Source organism: Serinus canaria, chromosome 1, assembly GCF_022539315.1.
Source record: "Serinus canaria isolate serCan28SL12 chromosome 1, serCan2020, whole genome shotgun sequence".
Classification (NCBI taxonomy): Eukaryota; Metazoa; Chordata; class Aves; order Passeriformes; family Fringillidae; genus Serinus; species Serinus canaria.
The window spans coordinates 65,618,817-65,642,154 of NC_066313.1; the positions used below are offsets into that span (position 1 = coordinate 65,618,817).

Sequence of the window (23,338 nt, forward strand, 5' to 3'; positions counted from 1 at the left end):
CAGTGCCCAGCCTGTACCATCACTGGGATTAGTCCTTTTCAGGAACAGGACCCTGCATGTGGCCTTGTTGAGGGTCAGGTTCCTGCTCTCAAGAGCAGCCCCACCCTCCATTGTACTGGCCAGCCTCTCACTTTTGGCAAGGCTTGAAAACTTGATGAGGGTGTGTTTTCCTCCTTCTCCTGCTTATAGGTGAACGCATTAAAGAAGGTAGGTCCCTGGATATATCCTCATTAGATCCACCTCTGAGCAGCCTGCAGGCTGAGTAAGAGCCATTGACCACTTCCCACAGAGCTTGACAGCCAGCCAGTTTTTCACCATCTGGTCATTCTGCCCTGTGGACAATGCCATCCCACTTTTGATACCAGGATTCTGTGGCATATCATGTCAATGGTCTTGTTAAAGACTAGGTGGATTGTAACCACCTCTCTTGCATCATCCACAGAGATCTAGTCAATTCATCTTTGAAGATAACCAAGGTTGGTCAAGTGTGATTTAGGCTTGGCAAATCCAAGCCAACCGTTCTAGTCACCTTTTTCTCTTTCTTGAGCTTCCAGGAATACTTTCTCAGATTGTGTTGTCCTAACTAGCTGTATGATTTTCTTGAGATGGTACCCTGCATGTATATTTTTTTACTGCTTATAGATTACTCTGTATTCTAAATATGTTATTCCTTTAAAAAATCCTCTAAGAAAACTACTTGGTAGGCAAAATTAACTTGTAAGTGTTCTCAAAAACTCTCTTAAGTTACACTTAAGCTTGTAACACATAGTTCAATGATACCCACTTACTACATATGAAAAAGGACAGTTCTCATTTTTCAAAGGAGTTTTCAACCTTTACACTAAAAATTAGGTAAATAGAAAGCCCTAAGTCATTAATCTAGACATTGTTCTGCCAACTTCCCCAGTGCCATATAATCTTTATTGTTTCAGTCCTTCCCCTTTCACTTTCCCTTTGCAATAATTTTTTGGGATTGTGTTGCCATAGGAGTACATGTCTGGTCAAACACTTGCAGTCATGTAGGACAAAGTAAATTTGATCCACATCCTTCAAGTTTTATTTTTTTTCTATCATTGAGATAGTGTTTATCTATGGTAATAACAACGGAGGGGATCGGTTAGAGATACCTTAGAACATATGGAAAATGAGTATTTGGTTGCTTTTGTTTATACTGGGGACGAGTAAGAAAGAAAAGCCTTTTACCTTCAGGAAAACCTATGAAAAACATTAAAGCAATACATATTTTATACAATGAAAACTAAATCCTTTATGGGAATGTACGGAAATGAATTCCTATAGTCTTGGAGGAGCTGGACAGGGAAAAACAACTGGTAGCATACAACTTTTGGCATCTGAATTTCTGGGCAGGCTCTGTAGGCTTCTCTGGATGTGAATCAGAGCAGAAGCCCACTACAGGCACCCTGGTTCACACTCTTGAGAAGTTCTTTTGTCCATAAACTGTGGAGGAAGAGCTGCTGGCAAAGTTACAGGCCAAAAATTGAGCAGTATAAATTGTTCTGGCTATTTTAGGTCCAGATCTAGAGACTGCTGCTATTCATTCAATCTGTATGGTTGGAGTATGGTTTGCATATACATTTCTACTAATATTATAGGGGGAGCTGTGAAATCTTCAACTCCCTTACTTTCCTAAAATTGAGTCAATTGAGGTATACTGTTCACACCTCTGAGCCTGGTCTCATCCCTGACAAATTATTTTAATAAAATAGGCACAACCTTTATTTGGTTACTGGGGGCTTATTCTGTCACAATTCAAGACAGAAATTATGAGTTCTAGTGACTATGCTGGAGCCTGAAGCTTTCCCTGTATCATGAGCATAAGGCTTAATCCAGATGTGGTTAAACTATATGGTACTAAATATCAGACATGATTCTAAATGTTATATGATGTTGCTGAAATTAGTAACTTCAGTATTAGTATCTTTGGTAGCATTCTTAATAGTACCTTCCATTAACAGACTTGAAAAATCCATGATTCTTTAATGTCTTCCTGACCCTTGAGATGCATGTTTTTTTCCAGTTGTACTATTGTCCATATTTCTTCCTCCAGATGAAAACCCTAACTTTTCTTCCACAATACAGTTTAAAAGCAATTGGTACTGATAATTGCAAATGAAGTTTTTAATCCATATTTTAAGAATTATACAGAAAGACATAGGAGCCATGTTCTTCTAGCAGAGAAGCCAGTGGAGCTTTTTAATGAACTATGATGAATCATTATTTGGTGCAGTACTAGGAAACAGAGCATTTCTTAATTTCTTAACTTCCTTGTGTGTGAAGCCATCTGAATCCTTAGTGGATGAGCCAGACTTACAGCAGCATTTTACTAGCGGTCAAAAGACACTCAGGATGGAGCATATGGTGTCTAAATTTTTCTGTCATACTTGTCCACATTTGTTTCTAATAAAGTAATAGGGCATTGTTCTTGGTATATTTTAAGTAAGATGTGTGGATTTCACTACTTACTTTGGAAAATCCTTCCACTGTGTAATTGAAACTTGTTTTATTAACATGAGGGTTTATTGTACAATCCTTAACTATATTTTTACTTGACTTTTCTATTTTCTATGCTGCTAAGGGAATAATTCTTAATGGAAGAACCATTCATATGTAATCTGTAAAATCTTGCTTGGCGAGCTGAGTTTCTCAGCCTATCCATTTTCTGAATTAAATAGAAAAAAAAGTTTATGAACTGGTCTTCTCTGTACTCTGTCCTTAGTCTAGTGAGATTGCCTGCCAATGTGTAGCAGATGAAAAAAGTATAAAGTTCAGCTTGTCTTGCAAAATGTCTGTAGATTCAAAGTCCAACTTGCCATAAAGTTTGCTCTTAATAGATAAAATAAGTAGAATCCAGAGAAGTCTAGTGGAACAATACCCAGCAATATCTTTAGTCCAATTACCAATCAATTCAGAGCTAATAAACTATTCTAGCAAAGCAATAAAGCAGCGTGCTCTTGTCAGCAGAGCTCAGGAAATGTAAATGAGAATATGAGAAAGCCAGCTTCTCCTGGACTTTAAACAGTGCAGGCTGTTTTGGATTTTTTTTTTTTTTTTTTTGACAAATGAGAGGATTACCCAAACATTGGCTGAATTTCAGCTAATCATTGGATATAAACATTGTAGTGCTGCCTCTCTCTCACTGTCACAGATTATAAAGGTGAGTTAGTGAAAGGAAGACTGAACACAGAAGTTGTTTATTAAATGGGGTGGCCATAACCTAAAACTTACAAGTCCGGAAGACTGATTTCTTTTTTGTTCCCATAAGTTCTAAATTGAAAAGCTGCTTTGATACTGAGTTTAGTGAGCTTATGTTACAGTGTAGTGAATTTTTCTAAGACTTTCTAAATATGCACCATCAAGCATTTCTTTCAATGATTCCCCAATCCACTCTCTTCTAATCACAACTGTGATAAAAAGAAAAAATATGAATGGAGACATAATAACATTTTTCTTCTGTTTTCTGCAGGCAGCCCTGCAGCACTTTGTCAGCTGCATGTAGATGATGAGATCATTGCTGTCAACGGCACAAAGGTTTCACACATGGACCACAGTCAGTGGGAAGAAGCCATCAACAGAGCACTAGAAACTGGAAACCTGGTCATGGATGTCAGACGATATGGAAAGAATGGTGAGTTGTTTCATCAGGCAGATACTGTATGCTCTGTAAGGCAAATAAGCTTTGTCTCTGCTGTGCCTGACAGCTGAGAGTCCTTATTACCCTTACAGCAGTAATACGTATCTAAGCTGAGTAGTTTGCCAACGTGTCTGTTGCATTTTAACACAACTTGGCTTTTTTAACTGCTTGAGCATTAGAAATGTCTTGACAAGCAAATCTGCAAAACATTGAACTACTGACCTCACTCTTGTGCTCTGGCCTGTTTCTTAGAGGATAGGTAAAAAAGTGTGCAACCAGCACAAAATCTAACATTTTCTTCCCTGCCATTCCACAAGAATTAAGAGGGTCTGATCCCTAGGGGCCGGATCACTAATTTTTAAAGGCCCTTCTCTCTCAATCACCAGCTCTCTTTCTTCAGGGAAGGAGGATCTTTTGTTCCTTTCTTCAGGGAGCATTTGAAGTGAGGTATAAGCTTGTAGGTGAGACAGCACCTGTGTGTTATGATTCTGGCCATTGACCCAAATTTTGTGGTGCTGTAATCTCTCCAGAATGGTACTACCCATTCTGGGTAGGGAGGGTTTCCATCCTGGCTTGAAAGCCTTGTAGCGTGTCTTGACTTGCCATGGTTTTTATCAGGAAACCCTTTCAAAGTTCTATAAGAATTTTGCAGAGTTGGAAGTGTGACCAGTGACTTCTTTCACAGTATAAATACAAAACATTCTTTTAGTGGGAAGCTAGGTAAATAAGTGACCAGCAAACTGGGGTCAAAACAGTGGGGTTAAGAAGAGACAAGAAACAAATCACTTTATAGGACCTAATACAACTGAAGAGTGAGATTAGTGGCAAAAAACTAATTGAATAAAATTTGCAGTAGGAGGGGTAGGGAGGGGAGATAGGATGGAGTATGTGAGAAGAGCATAATTTGTCTTTGCCTCATCAATTTGCCAGTTTAGTTTAGGCTGCCTTTTCTTCCCCCTCTCTGTGCTTCCTGATGAGCATGGACATGAACGTGACCCTTCCCTGGATAGTGTATGAGTCTCATTGTACCTGGAGTGAGTAAAGTCAGAAGAATTTTCTCAATCCTTACTAACACTAATGAAATAGTTTCCAATGAATGCTAACACCTCTCTAATGTTCAGCTGTTGTAGCACATATCAGCAAAACATCTTTTGTTTTGGCAAACTTTTACCTGGCTTATGACTAACACTTGCATTTTTGGGGAAGGCGGTCTGCTATAAATGCCCTTTTTCCTGTCTTCACAAATTCCATCTGATTTGTGTGTCTCCCTGTTCTGTTTTTGTGTTATTTTAATGTTTTCACTAGCTCTTGTTCTGTTCTTTGACGTTACTGTCTGTATTAATTTCTCAATCCTCCACATACCAAAAAGACTGGGGCAAAGACCTGCCTTCCCTGCCACATGTAAGGCATAAAATCCTCAATCTCACCAGTATGGGTACCAACATTATAGGTGCATCTGAAAATAAATGGATTGATGCAACTTCGGGAGAAAAAGTTTCAAATGCTTCCACCATATCAACAAAAAGAGATTTCTCCAGCAGCCTTCAAAGTTCTGTGAGTATGTTTTTGAAGGTTCATGGGAGATGGGGGGAGAAAGAAAAAACGTAGTGTCTTGATAGTGGGAGGATGGAGAAAAGAACTTGAAAATATTCTGTTCTTAAGCAATACAAGTGCAAGTATAGGACCCTGCATCTGAAATACAGAGATGTAGCTATGTATATATTAAGGTAAATAAGATGTTTTAAAGACTTGCTGCTGTCTATTCATGAGAGAACACTGGTGAATGACACTATTAAAACAGATGAAGACTATTTTTGAGTAAAACCATATATAATGTTTATTCTTCAGAGAGGACTTTGACTTGAATTATTAGCCTAAATGGAATAAATGGAAGTTGCAGCCCCAAAGAACGGGTGCATATGTGCTTTCAAATTACTTGCAAATAAAATCTGCCTGCCAAGGAGCTGAAATAGGAAGATTTTGGTTTCTGGAATTTTCTTGCAAGCTAATGTGTTTTATTTCTGCAGCAGTTCACAGCTGGTTATTGATTCTCTCAAATGCATGCGGTAGCTTTATTATAAATTGCACTGAGGAAGTTTTAGATTGTTTTGTATCTTTCTATAAAATATTACGAAGTTTCGTGATGTATAGTTCCTGATAGGAAAGATGCATAGTTGGATAAACTTCCACAAATCTAATGAGCCTAAGACATTTATTTATTTATTTATTCATTTATGTATTTCAGGATACAGAAGCAAAATTGATAAATGGAATGCAAGGAGATCTTGGCTCTAATGAACAAAGAGGTAAACCACTGTTGCTTTTCATCTGCTAATTGTGTGGTTTGCGACAAGCACAGACACTAAGCCAGTAATGACTGGAAGCGTTATACAGTGGGTGAAGTGAGACCTTAATGAACCAAAAGTCAGACAGATATCACAGAGATCTTGTTGCTTCCAAACTTGCTTGCTTCCACAGTTTGCTAGGCAGTTTGAGAACTGACAACAAAGTTCCAACCAAGCCCCCTGTCTCTGCATTAGTGGTTGTAAATTTAATGTTTGGTAGGGGCGAAAGAGAAGAAGGCACATGATTTATTGTAATTGATACTGCATTGTATGGTCACTGAGTTAGTATGAATATTGACTTATTTCACTACCCAGGAAGAATGTAGAGTATTCAACTTGCTATTTTTTCCTGCCTCTTTCGGTTGTAAGGTTTTGGGGTTAGTGGCTTTTTTCACTATTATTACTTTACTTTAATTCCTGGAGAAAAATATTGATGATTCTGATAGGAAAAATAATTACATATGAGGCTATGAGCAGTTATAGCCTTACTTGACAGCAATGAGAGAAACCAGGTACGTATACTTCCTAATGGAATAATAATCCTGAAGTAGGAGCTTTGTATTTCATTACACATGGCAAAATTTATAGAAAAATTACTCCAAGATATCACTTGCCCTCTGGTGATGTTTTCTGGTGGCCTTGAATGATCATTAGGCTCCTCATTTCAATTTGGAATCCCAGTCAAAGATGGTTAAATTAGACAGGGAGAATCTGAGTCCGAGTTTGACACTTGTGCTGTTTTTATAGTTGGTCATTATAACTGATAAAATGAAATCCTAATTAGTGTATGATGTAACCTCCTAAGGTTTTCCTTTGTGTTTCAAAGGCTTTTTGTTTCTCAGAAGTGATGTTGCAGTGTATGGGAGGTATAACAGAACTTTCTTATCCAGTTGTTATAGTCATTAACAAAAAGGCACCTCATTGACTTGTTTGTATTCTTTGTATTTTTCAAATAGCATCTGAACCTATTTCTTTGAAAAACTTAAAAAGGCGGTCACAATTTTTTGAACAAGGTAAACCAAAGAGCTAACATTTCATGTACTTCCATGAAATTGTTCCTGCTGCACACTCTCCCTAACCAGTCTGGTGCTGGGTGCTCTACCTCTTCAGTGTTGTTTCTGCAGTTACAATGAAGCAACATAATTAATTTCCCTTCTTTCCCCAGGGTCATCAGGTTATTCTTACAATTCATGGGTCTACCTTTGTGGTAATGGGTCTTTGCGTGTTCTCTTATATCTATAGCTGTTTAAATCTTTTCTGTGTTGTTCATACTCTTTTTTTCCCCACTGGGTAGAAGTAAGAAGGGTGCACTCTCTGTTCAGGTTTGCTACTACCTACAAAACAAGAATAAAGGTGAATATTCCAGCAGAGGTTTAGAGAAGATCTCAGAGCTTTGATGAAGAATTTTACTCTGGATTTGAGTTTGATTTGCAGCTCTGTGCTTTTGCATAAATTTGTATAAAAAGGCATCTGCTGGCTTTCCACTATGTGATGATGTCACAAGATCCCAAGAAGACCAATATAAATTTTGAATTTAATATGCCAGCATTTTTTTAAAAAGGCAATGAACGAGGCACTCAATTTTGGTTTTGTAGGTTGCTTTTCAGCATTTTGCATGTCACAGCTCACATACTTCCACTAATGTTGTATGTCTTATGCTGTCTTCGGCCTATGTATGCCTTTCTGTTTTGCTGTAGCCTGAAAGAGTGAAATTCTGGCCTGCTGGAAGCTCAGTTGAGTTTTGCCAATGATTGGTGTGGGGCCAGGATTTTGCTTTTAGTGGTGATGATTTCTGTTTTATGCCAGAAGCAATATGTGAAATGCCACAGTAGATATCTGTGTCTGTGGTTCTGTTTGCTTTTTAAATACTTCTGCTGTATCTGCAATATTGTATCTGCAAGATGGTGGTATTTTGTCGGTGGTTGTTTGTTGGTGTTGGGGTTTTGTTGTTGTTGTTGTCTGGTTTTTATTTTGTGGCTGGCAGAAATTAGTTTTTTCTTTTAATTATTTTTATTACAATATTTGAGGTATTTCACTTGTGCTTGAGGGGGAGGACAAGGTTGTATTTCTAGAGTGCATGTTCAGTACAGCTTGTTAATTTTAAACTTTTGACACTTCAGCTTTGCAATTACATGAAGATTCCTGTGGAGTTCAGCATAAGCTTACAGGGGTGAGAGAAGAGGGGAGCAAAAAAGGTCTATGCTTCCCTTTAATATCTCCTGGCACAACTGCAATAGATTAAGCTGATTGCCTGATTTTCACTGTGGCTGTTGTGATCTGACAGTGACAACAAAATTGTGTATATATAGAACGGATGCTAACCTGTGACTCATTAGAGACTTTTGTATCCTAAACATGAACTTTTTTCCACTTCATATGGTTATACTTCAGGACAATGTTGCAAATTTTTTTCTTTTATGCCTTTTTTAATAAAAAACTGAAATTGGACAGCTAAGGAACAAGTACACTATCAACAAACAAAAATAGTGACGGTGCTTAAGAAATTATTACATTTAAATTTGTGTTTCTCCCCATTTTCTCAGCTTTTAATAAATTAGCATAATACACATCTCTCTCTAATAATCATCTTGTCACAGGATGACAAGGCCAAGTGTGATAGCCTCAAATAGAAAAAGGTTTGTGATGAATGGTGACCAGTTCACTGAATTCAAGTGTGCTTTCAGAAGTACGGAAGAAGGAAAGTTGGAGAGCAGAAATACATGGTTTTGTGGTGGAGAAGTTGCCAGTGGATGTCAGTTGCTCTTAATTCATGCCAAGGGCAGTAGCTTAATAGCTTCTCTACCCTTGTGCAGTGTTCTGGGTATTGGTTATGCTAAACAGTTGGGTCTTACAACAATAATAATAGGAGAGGAATAGTAAAGAACATTTGTGTTGCTACAGTGGAAGGTGTACTGCTAATTCAGGCAATTGCTGATGGCACTCGTGAGCATGCAAAGCTTTGAAACAGTTGTGCACATTAGTTGAAAGCACCTAATAAATTCTGCCCTTGAGAAAGTTCAGCAGGGCAAATGCAAGCATGTCTTACTAAAGAAGAAAAAATTAGTCTGAAGCTCACAGACTTGCTGCAGTTACACAAGTGTTGCAGTAGTTATGTGTGAGTCTAATGATTTCTCTTTTTTGCTTTCCAAATCTCCCAGGAGGCCCGGAGCCTGCAATGCCTGATGTAAGTACTGCTTGTGAACTACTAGTTGGTTGTATAATCCTAGTCCTTTCAAGAAGCTCTCTGCTTTCTGTTGTTTTTTATACTGCTTTACAATTTAGTCAAATATGAGAGTACTGGCTAAGAGTTGCTTTGTCAAGGCATTGTTGCTTTCTGTCCATTTGAAGAAAAGGCTAATTTATGTCCTTGTCACTATAAAGCTCTAGTGTTGGTAATGGTTTCTATTTCTCACTCTGAAAAAATGTTTTAAAATGTAGAGTGTTGATTACATGGCAAGAGGATAATACGACTTCATTTCTGTGCTACATTAGCTCCCAGTCCCCTCCATCAGCGCTCCTAGCCGTCGGGTTTGGGATCAAGAGGAAGAGCGAAAACGACAGGAAAAATGGCAAAAAGAGCAGGACCGTTTGTTGCAGGTATAATTCATCTTCATAATCATGGGCTGTCAATCCCCTGTGTCTAGCAACAAGGAAAGAATAGTAGCACGTGTCTTCTGCAGTTCTTCTTACTGATGGCCTGGGGAGACTCTCAGGTGCATTTTGTGGCCTGCACAATTGCACACATTAGGAGTTCTTCAGAAAAAAGAGGATAATGCTTTAGTGAGCATCATCAAATCAAACACACAATGTGTATTCACTACAGCCAGGAGTGCTCAATCTTCTGGGCCTGGTGTGTTCTTAATGACAACAGAATTTAAAGGTTAAGTGAAGAACTAAGGGGTCTTCTGTTTTGAATGTTAATTGTATTTTTTTCCCCTTAAGGAAATTGCCTCTAGCCTGAGTTTTACCTCCAGTTAGTGATACTGCCTTGTATTCATATATGTAGAGGAGGCAGCCAGTACCTGCCTGCTAGAATCCTGTCATTTAGCAATCAGCTAATCAGTTGGAATAATCTGGTTCCCAGGACCTCTGAGTCAGGAAGCTGAATCTGCTAATGCAAAACCTCCTTGATAACCACTAGCTAGAGCTGGAGGGGGGTTGCAGAGGGAAGGGGCATTGTTTGTAGTCTTAGGATAGCACAAGAAACCCGAGCATACATTTCTGCAAAGAGCTCAATGAAGTGTAAGCACATTCAGCCATGTTCAGAGACACATCTCTGCACATTAAATTGAAGTTTGTTGTCTGAAGCCTGGTGGCTAGGAGAGATGTCAGTGAATATCATTTATTCTGCACAAGCCCTCTTTGGCTGTATTCAGCAGAAAACTGTGATGTCAAAGTGTAAGCATAGAATCTATCTTGCTTTTTGAATGTTTCATCTTTTATTGTTCCTTGCAGCTTGCAAGCTCTGCAGGGCAGCAGCTGTACCTTCCTAAACTTACCTGTGGTCTCTTTTATGGTTGGGATGTTCCATTTGATGCCTGAAGAGATGGCTTTAAAGAGTGTAAACCTTGGCTCCCCTCTCTTCAGAGCAGACTCAGCCATCTGCTATCACTTTTTTTTGCTTCTCCTTTTTTAGTCCTGAATTGATAAATTTGACCAGAGTAATATTGATCTTTCTCTTCCCCATGGTCCTAGCAATGAATATTCAAATAACAAAAAAAAAGGAAGCAAAGTCTTTCTTTGCTTGTTTCCAGTATCTTAGAAGGAGTACTTTAGACGTCCTTAAATATTTTGCTTTTCTGAAGATAGAAGTGGTGACTGACAAAACCACCAAAATCATTTACCATGTGCTTTAAGCAATGCTTTATATTGATTTCATACAAAATCTAGTTAAAAGACAAATTTCAAGGTCCAGATATTGGGTTTTGTTTAAGGTAACATTTCAAAAGAATGAGAGATCTTGCTGACTATTTCACTTAGTGATCTCTTTATATTTACAATATTATTGTGCCTAATTCCAAGTTAAATACAACCACTGTGTTTTTCCAGAAATAACCTTAGATAGCTGAGGTTTTTTGTTCAAATGGTAGCTAAACTGGGGGACAGGGACTAGGCTTTTGTGAGACATAGCGTGTAATAAGCCTGGAGACTCAAAAATCAATTACAGAACTCCTTTGGATTGTATTCAAGCCAGGATTTCATTTGTGGCAGACCTAATGATCTAGGGGAGCTCAGGGATGTTTTTTGTCTGTTTGGTCTGTTTGGTCTGTTAAAAAAACACATTAAATTCCAGTGTACATGCTAATGAAAGTAAAAAATACCACGTTTCTTATTTGCATGTTTAACTTCAATCTAACCTAACAGGAGAAATACCAAAGAGAACAAGAGAAACTGAGGGAAGAATGGCTACGAGCTAAGCAAGAAGCAGAAAAAGAGAGCTCCAAGTATTTTGATGAGGTAGGCTGTGAATAAAATAGTTTCATGAGGGCTTTTTTTCCCTTATACTAGATGCATGAAAGCAGGCAAAATATTAGGTTTTTTATAAAGTTTATCTTCTCATTTTGGAAAATAAATTGTTTTCCATGACTTGGTAGAAAGAGATTGCAAAAATGGGATGGAAAGAGTAGGTGGGATGTATTGAAATATGTTGAATTTGTATCTTTTCCTTATGAGCTGGTTAGGTATCTAACATGAAAAATATGTTGGCAAAAAGTCACAGCATGTATTAATTATTATGATCATAAATGCAGACTTTTACTGTTTATTTACCACCGATGCAGCTTGTTGGAGTTCTGCTTCAATGCTTTATCAAAAAGCATGTTCGTAAGTGTCTGGCCTGTTACTGGCAGACAGTTCATCTGATAAATTTACATACCAAATCAACTTTAGATTTCCAGTTGTATATTTTAAAACACCTAATGTGTGTAGTTTCTGTAGATGCTGACTTCTGTGGCTGTTCTTTATGGGAAGATGAACAAGTTTTTTCCTGAGTATGGGAACTGTCTGAGGTATCTCTTCTTTACTGCTAAGTGAGTGCTGCTTCAGGCATCCAAACTAGATCAGTTGTGTTTAGACAGTCATGAATGAGTAGACCATAATTTAAGGCTTAGAACTTCAATAAGAAAGCTTTTTGAGCTGTTGGAGGACTTTGTTGTACAAGCATCTAAACCATTTTGTATTTTTAATGTCATTAGGGATTTTGATGGACCCATCAACATTATTTTTTCCTGCAACTAAAACGTCTTTTGACCACAGAAAGGCCTTTTCTCATTTTTTAGAAGAGAGTCATAGAGTGATAGGTCTGAGTCTGGACTTTGAAGTGGTAGGAGAATGGAAGAGAGTGGGAGATTCCTCCGCATGAAGATTCATGTGAAATTCATCGGTCTGATATAGATTGCAGTGTATATCTTTGTGTATACACTCTTAAGTAGGTCTCAGGTTTCTAAGTCAAAACAGTAGGGAGAAATGCTGGGTATCATGGAAGGGTTTGTTTTCCATGGGTATTTAAGTGGGGAAGGGATGGCTTGACATGTAAGTGATACTTTGGAAAGCAGAATGTTTCACATAGTTGTGGCCACGCTGCCTGTGGTGCTTGCTAAGGCTGGTGTATGGATTGAAGCTCTTGAATTAGGAGAATATGAAACCAAACTTTGCCTTGCATCTTGCACTGGAAGTGCTGGGGATGATTTTAATATGTGCTTACCATATAGAATAAATTACCTCTTCTGAGCGAGCAATCTATTTAAAAAATTGATCCCTTCCCTAAAAACATGATAATTTCTTTTTCCTTTGCCACAGGAGCAGACTGTTCTAACCCTAAATACAACATCCATCACTTCTCAGGCTCCACCTATGTCCAGCTGGAGAGCAAGCCCTGAAGCAAATGCTCCCAAGGAGCCAGAACGAGATGGGGAAAACGAGCTGGCAGCGAGCTCGCTGCATGAGGAAGAAGGAAGGAGGAGGCTTCAGGAGGAACAGAGGATCCAGGAAGAAGCAACTCGGCATTTTGAGCAAGAAGAGGAACTCCAAGAGCTGGAGCTCGAGAGACAGCGTAAAGAGAGGGAGCAGCAGCAGGCTGAGGAGCAGAGGCGGCAGGCAGAGATGGAGGAGCAGAGGCGGCAGGCGGAAAAGCAGAGGGAGGTGTCAGTGGAGGTGCCTCAGTACCAAAGGTGTGCACTTGTGCTAGAATGCTCTTTCTCTTCCTTCTGCAAATTGAAATGCGTTTCTAACGAGGTTGTATCTGTGCTGAACGTATAAGGATGTTCATGTGAGATTCATGCTGCAGTCAGTAGGAACAAAAGTACTGTATCATAGTCTTTCTTTCCAAAGACAGAAGGATCAGGCATAACACAAAGGCATTCCTCTAGAATCAAGTGCTATATTTCCCTACTTCAGCTATTTTTTTAATGGCATGTGTAAGTACAGTAATTACAGCCAAATGAAAGAAGATCTGAAGGACTTAATGAGAAAATTTTGCAAGAATTGTGCACAAGCCAGTGACTCAACTTTGAGAGCCAGTGAGTGACTCAACATACAGGGCTTCCAGAAGGAATACCAAGGTTAACATTTTTTCAACAAACATGTGGCTGATTTTTACAGATTTATCTCTCATTTTAATTCTACAGTGTAACATTAAAGCTTAATTGCAATTTAACTACTGGGTTAATTTGTCAGCGAGGGATATCATGGTATATGAGCGAACCATATAACCAAACTTGGTTACATATCATAGCCTGTTAGAAATATCCACTGCAGATATATGTGTTCCTCTCATTACCTTCTTCAGCAGCTTATCCCCACCTATTAGTTCTCAAGTTTGTGTTCTTGCCCAGAAGTTTTCAGACTACTGTTACAGGAGATTAATCTGTCTGAAACCGATTAAACCAGCAACCTTTCATTATTTTGTCTCCATTTACCTTGCTGCCTTATGTATGACTTGTGGCTTCTCTTAAAGTTTTTCTCCTTTTCTTATGTAAGTAACAAGACATGACTGAAGAGAACACATGGTATCAAGCTAAGTCTTAGGAGAAAGTAGTATGATTTAAAAAAACTGTATATATTTGCAGAGGAGGTTGTAAGACCCAGAGTTACTTTAGTTTAATCTAAATGACTGCTGCTTGATATGCCTGCTGAGCAAAGCAGAGACACAACGCTACCATGGCTGAACAGGTTCTTCCTGGCAGCAGAGCCAGGATAACTTTACAATTTTTGCCTGTCCCAGTTGCAAGATGATAGGACGTTGTGTGGTAACTTATTAAGCTGCTGTAATATCTGTATATCTCAATCCCTGGTACATTCTTTAGTCCACAGGGATTTCATTGCTTCTGAGGTTGCTGCCAAAGGATGTGTTTTGCTAAACACGGGTGGTTTTACTTAATATAAAGGAGCAAGTTCAGTGAAACTGAGCTTTAAAATATCTGGTGTTAAATATTTGCTATAAGATGATATCCAAAGATAAGACTTGAAATCTGAAATGTTATATAAACACCAGCAGAAGCATGATACTTGCTGCAAAGTACACTGAGGGAGGGGCAGTCAGCTAAAGAGGGTTTTCTGTAGAACTTTGTGAGCTTATAAACAGCACCTGTACACTCTTCTGCAATAAAAATGTAATTTTTAGAGAACTGCTGTGCTTTGACAAAATTTTCTTCCTGGCTTTGAAATGGATGAGATAATCACCGTTGTATACTGATGCTTGTACTTTTTGCAGCACCTTAGTCTTTGGGATTCTTTGAACACAGCTGAACTTTCTGAGGTTTCTCTGAGGATGCTTATTTTTGCTCAGTTTCTAGAATTTTCTTTTAATAAGTATTTTATCTTTATTTTGCTTCTAGACATTACGAGCGCTATGAAGTATCTAAAACAATAGAGGATCGAGCTGGCCATCCTCTCATTGACAGGTAATAAGAAATTGAATCAAGACAGTTGAAACATCTTTAGCAATAACCATTCTGGCAGGCTCATGTTTGGTTTCCTTGTCACTTCACAAAAATGTAATTTCAGGCAGTTTTTCTGACAACTCTTCTTTTTCTGCCTTCTTTTATCAGTTGTATTTCTGACTGTTAAATTAAGACTCCTTAGACCTTTACTTGTTTCAAGAATTTAATTTTAACTGGGTTTGTTTTCCCTTAAGGATCTATTTTGAATATTTCCCTTAGGAACTATCTATGTCTATGTGTGTCTTTTTCTATATGTGAACAAAATGTTTCTTTTTTTTTTCAAATAGGCATTATGAGCGTTATGAAGTTTCTAAAACCATTGAGGAGCAGCCTAGCCAGTCTTTTGCTGACAGGTATGTCCAATATTGAATCCCAACACCAACTGTAACATCACCATTTCTGTGTTAGAAAACCTTTAAAATGTTAATAAACTTTAGTCACAGCAGCTAAATGGATACATTGGATTGCTGCTGTGTTTTGCAGTTTTTATGGCATGTTTTCATACTGAAAAAAAAGCAGCCAAACTTTTGTCAAATGATGCCCTGTGTTGTAAGCAGCAGTTAGTCAGTGGGATTCTATGGGGAGAAACAAAACTGTGAGGAGGTAAATATGTGGGTGGTACTAAACTTACCTGGCTGGAAAACAATTTCAAATCTCTTGTGGTTGTGTCATAGTGTGCTCTACAAACTAAAGGGCAGTCATCACAATTTGGGTTGTGCAACTTGAGAGAGTAAACAAGAAGGGAAGTGAGAGGCAGCAGTAGCATATTTATCGAGCGGACAGTGCATGTTACTCCTGTAGTTTACGCAAGTTAATTTTAAGGTGCAATCTCTTGCTTTACAAATTAAGCCTTTGTTTTGCATTGCATCTCACAGTCACTTCTGAAAGGTGACTTCTGCTGTGTATATGATCACTTCTTGTAGTTGAAGTGAGCATACCTCTCTTACATAAGGAGGAACTCCAAAAATTACAAGATACATTTAACGTGTCTGTTACTAATGGAAGATCTAACTTCAGAAGGAGCATGCACTAAATAGTTACATAATGGATATATGTGTGAGGAGGACACTGCTTTTTTCTTCACTACAGGCAGCTGTGAGAGTGTTGCATCTTCTTAAATAGATAATAAAACAGGTCCACACCATAGGACAGACAGTAAAAGCTTAAGGAAGCAAGATGTGATGTTGTTTATGCTTCATTTATCTCCACATAAAGGAAAAGATTCTTTGAAAATGTGGCTGTGCAGCCAATGCTGTATGTGCAAAAACACTGTAGCAGCTTTGAGTTAGGACCAAGCAAAAGATTTCTTTTTAAATCTTTTCTTTGTGAGTTATTTTAAACTAAAAATTGGCTGCACTACTTGAGACTAATAATACAGCAGAGGTGTTGCTGAAGCTTCTGCTCTGTACTGTCAGAAAAATAACTTCTTGGATTTGTCTTCCTGTATATGGCCTTTGTTGAATGACATTTCTTGGCTAAAACTCATTAAAAAATTATGCTGCTAGCTATAATCAGTGAACAGTAAATTTTTCCAGAAACAGTCTGCATGCAGGGTTTTGAGAAGGTGTTTTGCTTACAGTGTAGTAACAGTGCTGAAGTATTATTTCAGTTTCTCATTAAGCCAAATAAATTGTAAATCTGCTCTGACAGTTCTCACTTCTTCATCTGACAAAGCTTCCACAGGGAAGGATTTGGTTTTTTATATGGTTTTTTTTTCAACAAGTACAATGATCAGTTCCTTATACCTGAAGCACTGACAACTTTCAGTACAAAAGTGAAATTTTTTAATTGGTGATTATCAATTGAGATTGAAATCTTGACATTTTTTCCCCCTTAGAATCCTCTTGGTCTTTAGTTATTTTTTGCCTCTTGTTTAAAGTATAGCATAAATGGTTGATGGGAGGAATAGTGAAAAAGAAGGACTGCAATGATAAAAGCTTTGTCTGTAATGAGTCTTATAATTAAGACAGATGTTTTTATATCCTTAGGAATAAGTCAAAATCAACTACAGAACTGAATGAATTCAATACAATCAGAAATGGTAAGTAATGTATAATTTCCATTATATTTAATTTTTTTTTGGCAGGTAGGGAGGGAGGAAAGTAGGAGGAAAAAAAGTGTACATATAGTCATCCTAAGAAAATTAATTTTTAGAGTGCTTTTTGATAGCTGCATTGTGAATTCATACTATGCCCCAATTTAATGAACTTTCAACAGCAAGAGGAAAATCATACAGTCAACATAAAAGCTGAGGACAAATATGATTACCTGCCCTTTTGAAGACAGTGGTTACAAATGGCTCTTAGATGCCTAAATTTTAACATGAGATTTTTACATGAGATAAAATCAATCACGCAGTTGTATCATTGAAGATATGTGTAGTTTTGATGCATTGACTCCGTCAACAAAAAAAAAGCTGCACATGCCAAGATGATGAATGTTTTTAATACAATTTTTGTCTTCTTAATTTCAGTTAGTGTAGTAATAACAGAGCAAGAAGTCAGCTCTTGATATGTCACAATGGCTTGTGTCCTGGACTCCAGTTCAAATATATGGCTTTGGTTATATCAGAAGAATTATGTGCAAAGCAAACAAACCAATTTTATAAATATATTACCGTCAAAAATGCCTGCAAGCTACTTTTTTGTCTAAAACACAGTTTAAAAAAGTAATCACAAGTAATCAAAGAAAAGTAGATGTATTAAGGAATATATTGCAGATTAAAAATGTTGCTTTCATACATTTAAGCACTGTCATTGAAACTAAAGAGAAAGTAAACTTCCACAGTATTTCACAGTGGTAATCTATGCCAATAAATCCAAGAGCAAATCTACAGTCAGAGCAGCATTTGAAAGGATTAAAGTTTCAATTGAATGACTTATTGCTGAGTAATTTTCTTAATTGTTTTTACTATAAAGAATACCTACTGGATATAGGAAATAAAAAATTATTGCCTTCTGACATGTCAACACCTATTGGAGAAATATTGCTTATTTGTTTTCCCTTCCAAATTTCCAAAGACCATCTGTACCATAAATTTCATTTCAACTCAGTAGTTAACACATAATCCAAATAAAAGAAAGATTTCCCTCTCCCCTTTATATCTATATAAAGCAGTGTTTTTAGTGCCTTGAAGAGAGAAAGAAAGAAATTCTTGTAAACAGAGACAACAGAAGAAAAGAGTATGAACTCCTAAAGAGAAGGAATGTATCTCGTTATTTAACAATGTATTTTATCCATGGTTCAGTTTGTGTTGGAGGAAGAGTCCAAATTATGGCTCTAAAAGAGGTGATACCCTTTTAAAAAGGGGAGTGTGTACACACAAATGTCTATGCATATACACTTAGGAAGTGAATTTATGCATTTAAATTAAGCATTATGTAAAAGGCTACATTAATGGAAATGCAAACAAAAAAATCTCAGTAATGCTGTATTGGTAAGTTTTACTCAGCTGTTAAAGGGAACTGGAATAGCTTTGAGTGGAGTGATGAACAATAGCTCTTGGAATTATAGCCAGAGTGCTGACAGGACAATAACTGCTTCTGTGCCCTGAGGTGTCTGGCTGATGTTTGCACATGTTGCCTGCACAGGTACCCAGAGCAAGTATTCAGAGAGGTCCTGGAACATGGGTGAGTCGCAGAAGAAGTCTCAGAAGGAGCAAAACCTGTCTGCAGCAGAGTTGGAGAGACAGCAAATCCTTCAGGAAATGAGAAAGAAAACATCTCTGCACACGGACAGCAGCTGGATTAGGCAGCGCAGTGCCAGTATACATAAGGAGCCCGTTAGTCTGTACAGCAGTAGTATGAGGAGGTAGGAATCACATTAAAAATTAACTCTGTCTCTAATCATACATTTTGCTTTGGTTATTCTGAGCTGTTGCCTGTATTACAGAGCATAGAAACAAATTGAGTCTGTGAAATGCTGTAAGGTGGACAGCATAGCAGCACAGGTAGAAGAAGGTAGCTGTATTACAGCTGGGATTTGAATGGGTTTTTTTGCAAGTAAGGAATGTGGATGTGACCTGTAAATAACTCAGCTGCTTATTTTTTGGTTGGTACAGCAGCGATGGAAATGAATGGTGTGCCTTGTCATTGACAGATGCATTTAAGAATTTCAGCATGGCAACCTGTTTTGGAAATGAATTACTGTGGTGAAGAAGTATGCCTTTTTCAACACAGAAATGTGTCATAAAGTTTGGATAGTTTTTTTTTTTTTTGGCTTTATTTAATGTATGAATGTTGGATTTGTCACTTAGGAAACACCGAGTTATCAGTCAGGAGTGTTTGATTATTGGGCCAACACCTTGTACCTGGGTGATGCTATCCAGTCTGGGTGGATTGTTTTTTTCGATCTGGTATCCCTAGGAGAAAACATAAACAAAGCTGGTATCTGAGGTCTGTTTCTGCACTGTGGATTTTGATACAGCTCACCCTGATAAGGCTGCAGTGAAGTGTTTTGCTTTTGCCTCGCCCATTTTTTACCATGAGAACTATGCCTGGACACAAAGGATAATTTCTTACTCATACATTTTAAATCTGTGAATGAGGAATATTGCTCAGGGTGATCAAACAAACATATTAATCCCAGAAAATTTTAAAAATGCAAGATAAATGGCTTTCTCTTAAAAAAGTCAGGATATAGCTCTGTTGCTCCATCCGTACTGCCATTTACATTTGAGGTGCTTGTTTCTCTGTCACAGAGGGGAGTCTTTGGACAATCTTGATTCTTCAGGAGTGAGGTCATGGAGGCACCACTCATGGCTGAACCAGTCTGCATCCTCTTCATCTCTATCTTCTAGTCAAGATTTTAGTCGCCCGGTGTCCACTTCAAACCGAGCCTACATGTGCACTCCTTCCTCCAGCAAAGCACCTCCCGTGGCCACCTCTGCAAGAGCCCCCCCCACCTCCCAGACAGCTCCCAGGGCTCAGTCTCCCCTCTCTACTTCCCAGTCAGGGTCCCAGACACGCAACAGGTGAGTGGGTGGCCTTGTTCTGGGAAGATAAAAATGTTGGACAGCACTAAAGGGCAGACTTTATGTATATGCTGGATTTACAACATATGTGTTTTTCTTGCCCCTAACATTGATTAATAAGTACCTGGAGTTTTCTAGCTGGAGGGGACAGTGGAATTACGGGCTGGTATTACCTCCCTGCTCCAGTCACTCAGAAAATTCCCCAGGTTTGTCATCACTGCTTGACATTGGTTAAAAAAACAAAGGAATTTGAATAATCAATCTGCAGTCTCCAAGCTGTGTGTTGGTTACCAAAACGATTAGCAAAAGCCTGTTCCAGATGGCATTTCTGACATTTATTTTCCTTGGTTTGTTTTAACAAAAGATTCCTGAAACCCACGCTTTATGACCCTCATCTTGGTCTCTCCTCCTCACTTCCTGGCATGTGGTCAATATCATCTTGAGGAGCACTCAGGAATGCTCATAACCCATGACCCTGGAGAATTACAGAGTAGGATGTTGATTTTAATCTAGGAGGAGAAAGCAAGAATTGCAACATATTTTGAAACAAAAATGGAATTCAACTGTGGTGGGGTAGATAACTCTGCTGTTTTATGTACTTAAAACATTTTAAAAATACTTTGGGATAGTACTCCAGAGAATCATCCCACACAAAATTACATGTGTTATAAATAACAACAGTGAACACTATTTCCCTAGCTCTTACACTCTCAGGCACTTAGTGATAAATTGACCCCAGTTTTTTTTTAAGCTAATCTTTAATGTCCTTTATGATGTAAGAAAATTGCCTTCTTAACCATGTTTGCTTATTTGTTCTCACTTCCATTTGCTAACCCCTTGGTAGATCTATGGAAACTGACCTTCAAATGGTTTACGTTCAAAGAGTTAACGTAATATTTTATGTCCAGGACTAGCCTTTTTTTATCTAACAAGGTGCAGATGGTGGAACTTGGAAGGGGTGCCTGCTAAAACTTCGCCTTCTGGCCCACAGCTAAGAAGGCAGGAGCACAAAACCTTTGTTCTTACTCTCCAAACTTTACAGTACACTTTTTATTTGTAGAAGCTATTTTATACAATGAGATATGTGCCAAGAATGTCACAGGATTTCTTAACTTGTTCCTATTTAAATTTGATGTAAATTATAACTCTACAGCTTTCCATGGTTTTAGATCTACTCTAAATAATATTAATTTTCAGTTTGCTTTCCCCAAGCAGCCTAATAGTCCATTTTTTACCCATGTGTTTTTTATTTTTAATCTCAAACAGTATTTGGTAACTCTTCTTTGTCTTTTAAACATTTTCAATCTGGTTTTAAGGTTTTTCATTCTATATTTAGGTCAGTCAGTGGGAAGAAAATCTGTTCATACTGTAATAACATTCTGGGCAAAGGAGCAGCCATGATCATTGAGTCTCTTGGTCTTTGTTATCATTTACAGTGCTTTAAGGTGAGAGCTGGGAGTCACATCGTGAAGGAACAGGAACTAATCAGGAGCACGCATGGCTACTCAGTGTTATGCTCACAGGGGTTCTTACTAATCACCTGCTTTGCCTTCTACTCTTGACAGCCTGGTGCATGCATATTTCCATGAGGCAGTCCCATTTGCAGGCATTCAGCATTCGACTCTAGAAGTGTTTCTTAAATTCCAGAGTTAACAAGTAGGACTTTGAAAAGCGAGATGAGCACATGGACTGTGAGATCAAAGATTTCCTTCTTTGAACAGGTGGCAAAATATCGGAAAATGCTGAACCACTTCTCCCAGAGAAAGCAGCTCCTCTTAAAAAAAATAAATAAATCTCAGCCTGGACTCTGGCAATTAAATGATTTAAGATGACCCATCCTTTCGAAGCTAACCTTACCACACAATGTTCTTGTGGTGTTTTCCAAATAAAGGCATATTGGAAGAGTTCAAAGTGGTAGGATAAAGCCCAGAAAAAAAGCTAAAAGTGTGTTTAATACTACTCAGCCCTAGTCACAAACTAAGTGTAGTAGCTCACGCCCAGCTCTCAGACCTAGACCTACTAACATGATTTCCCATCAGCTTGGGGCATTTGCAGAGCTGAAAGAATAAATATTTGCCTGCAAAAGACAGCAAAGCAGTCCCATTCTCCTGCCCTTGGACTAGATGTGGAATTAGACTCTAACTTGGAGGTGCTGTTGGATCCTACTTCTCTGACTTTAAGAAAGAGATTTCTGTGTGTAGTTCAGAACACTTGTCTTCTGTGCCCAGCTCAAGTGCATCACCTGGAGTATTACTAGGGATTGACTCCAAGCTCTTCCTGGTTCTGCCTCCCTGAGCAGGAGAGTCAGGACTAATCCATAGTGATCAATCACCATTCCCTTTTCTGCAGGACGTGTATTCTGTGTGAGACCATCCACCTGTAGCCCATGACCTACATAAGAAAATGCCAAGTTTCTGGTTTTCAAATTTCTGTAAATTAATGAACTGTTGAAAAGATTGCCATCCAAAAGATTCATTACTTGGTTAAGCAGGGAAACTATCTGTCCTTCATAAATTCAGTAAGGGGAGTATTATGTTTTGGATTACATTCCTTCCAGATGTGGTCCATATTCACAGCAAGTACATGTTTAGCTACCATAGCTGAATAGTTTAATGTTAGCATGGCAGTGGTCAAGCCCCTTATGTGTTTATGCAAGAAAAATTAAATCAGCCCCATCTCTCCAACTCAGAACTTGTTTCGATGATGCAAACCCAGGAAATTGGGAGTGCCTGAGTATTTTCTGCTTTGAGTGCCAAGGGACTGAGGAGACCAGTAGCATGTAGTGCCACATGGAAATCTGCAAGTAGCACACCCAGGTGTTCTGTGCCAAAATTCCTGTTGACATCTAGAGAACAAAATTTTCTTTGTGCCAAACCAGTTTTAGTTTTCAGAAAAACCAAAATTCAAATTAGATTAAATTACCTAATCTCTAAAAACTGTCTGCTTTATGTTTGCTTACTTGGTGTAGCTCTGCTATTCATTGTCCAGTCGTCGCCTTAAAATACTTCCTCAGGGTTGGTTGCATTTTGATCTACTAATCGTTGTACATTTGCTTCTAGTGATTGTGGGGTTATGTTTCAGGCTTTGTTGAGCTTAATCTGAGCTGCTTTGAAGAGCATTTTTGTTTCTTAGTATTTTGGAAGGAGTTACTAATTATTCCTGTATGATACAGTGTGTTGCCTGTGGATGCGACCTTGGTGGATCCCGCTCTGGAGCTGAAGTCAGGATCCGAAACAACAAACTCTTCTGCAACGACTGCTATATCAGATTTAAAAGTAAGGCAATCCAACTGCAGTGTGCATGACTGTAGTTCTTCTCTGTGCTCTACAACCTCAAGTGTTTGCACAGCTGAGCCACTTGATAGCTTTCATGTTTATCTTTAAATTAGTGAATAGGTTCAGCAAGGTTTGATTGCCAGTTTCTGTCTTTT

General features: G+C 38.3%; 1 protein-coding gene across 7 annotated transcripts in view; it reads left to right on the plus strand.

Moving 5' to 3' along the window:
• LMO7 (LIM domain 7) overlaps nt 1-23,338 on the plus strand; it is a 132,083-nt gene that overhangs the window by 105,826 nt on the left and 2,919 nt on the right. For 4 of the 7 annotated variants that reach the window (XM_030234063.2, XM_018908734.3, XM_018908735.3 and 1 more), the window contains 15 exons: nt 3,485-3,646; nt 5,022-5,206; nt 5,898-5,958; nt 6,954-7,010; nt 9,156-9,181; nt 9,490-9,594; nt 11,362-11,454; nt 12,796-13,166; nt 14,832-14,897; nt 15,224-15,289; nt 16,925-16,977; nt 18,527-18,746; nt 19,636-19,908; nt 21,245-21,353; nt 23,081-23,183. In XM_030234063.2, coding sequence (XP_030089923.2) covers nt 3,485-3,646; nt 5,022-5,206; nt 5,898-5,958; nt 6,954-7,010; nt 9,156-9,181; nt 9,490-9,594; nt 11,362-11,454; nt 12,796-13,166; nt 14,832-14,897; nt 15,224-15,289; nt 16,925-16,977; nt 18,527-18,746; nt 19,636-19,908; nt 21,245-21,353; nt 23,081-23,183 — 1,950 coding nt within the window. The remainder of the gene's footprint in view (nt 1-3,484; nt 3,647-5,021; nt 5,207-5,897; nt 5,959-6,953; nt 7,011-9,155; nt 9,182-9,489; nt 9,595-11,361; nt 11,455-12,795; nt 13,167-14,831; nt 14,898-15,223; nt 15,290-16,924; nt 16,978-18,526; nt 18,747-19,635; nt 19,909-21,244; nt 21,354-23,080; nt 23,184-23,338) is intronic. The other 3 variants (XM_050970354.1, XM_050970365.1, XM_050970362.1) reach the window with 3 other exon arrangements.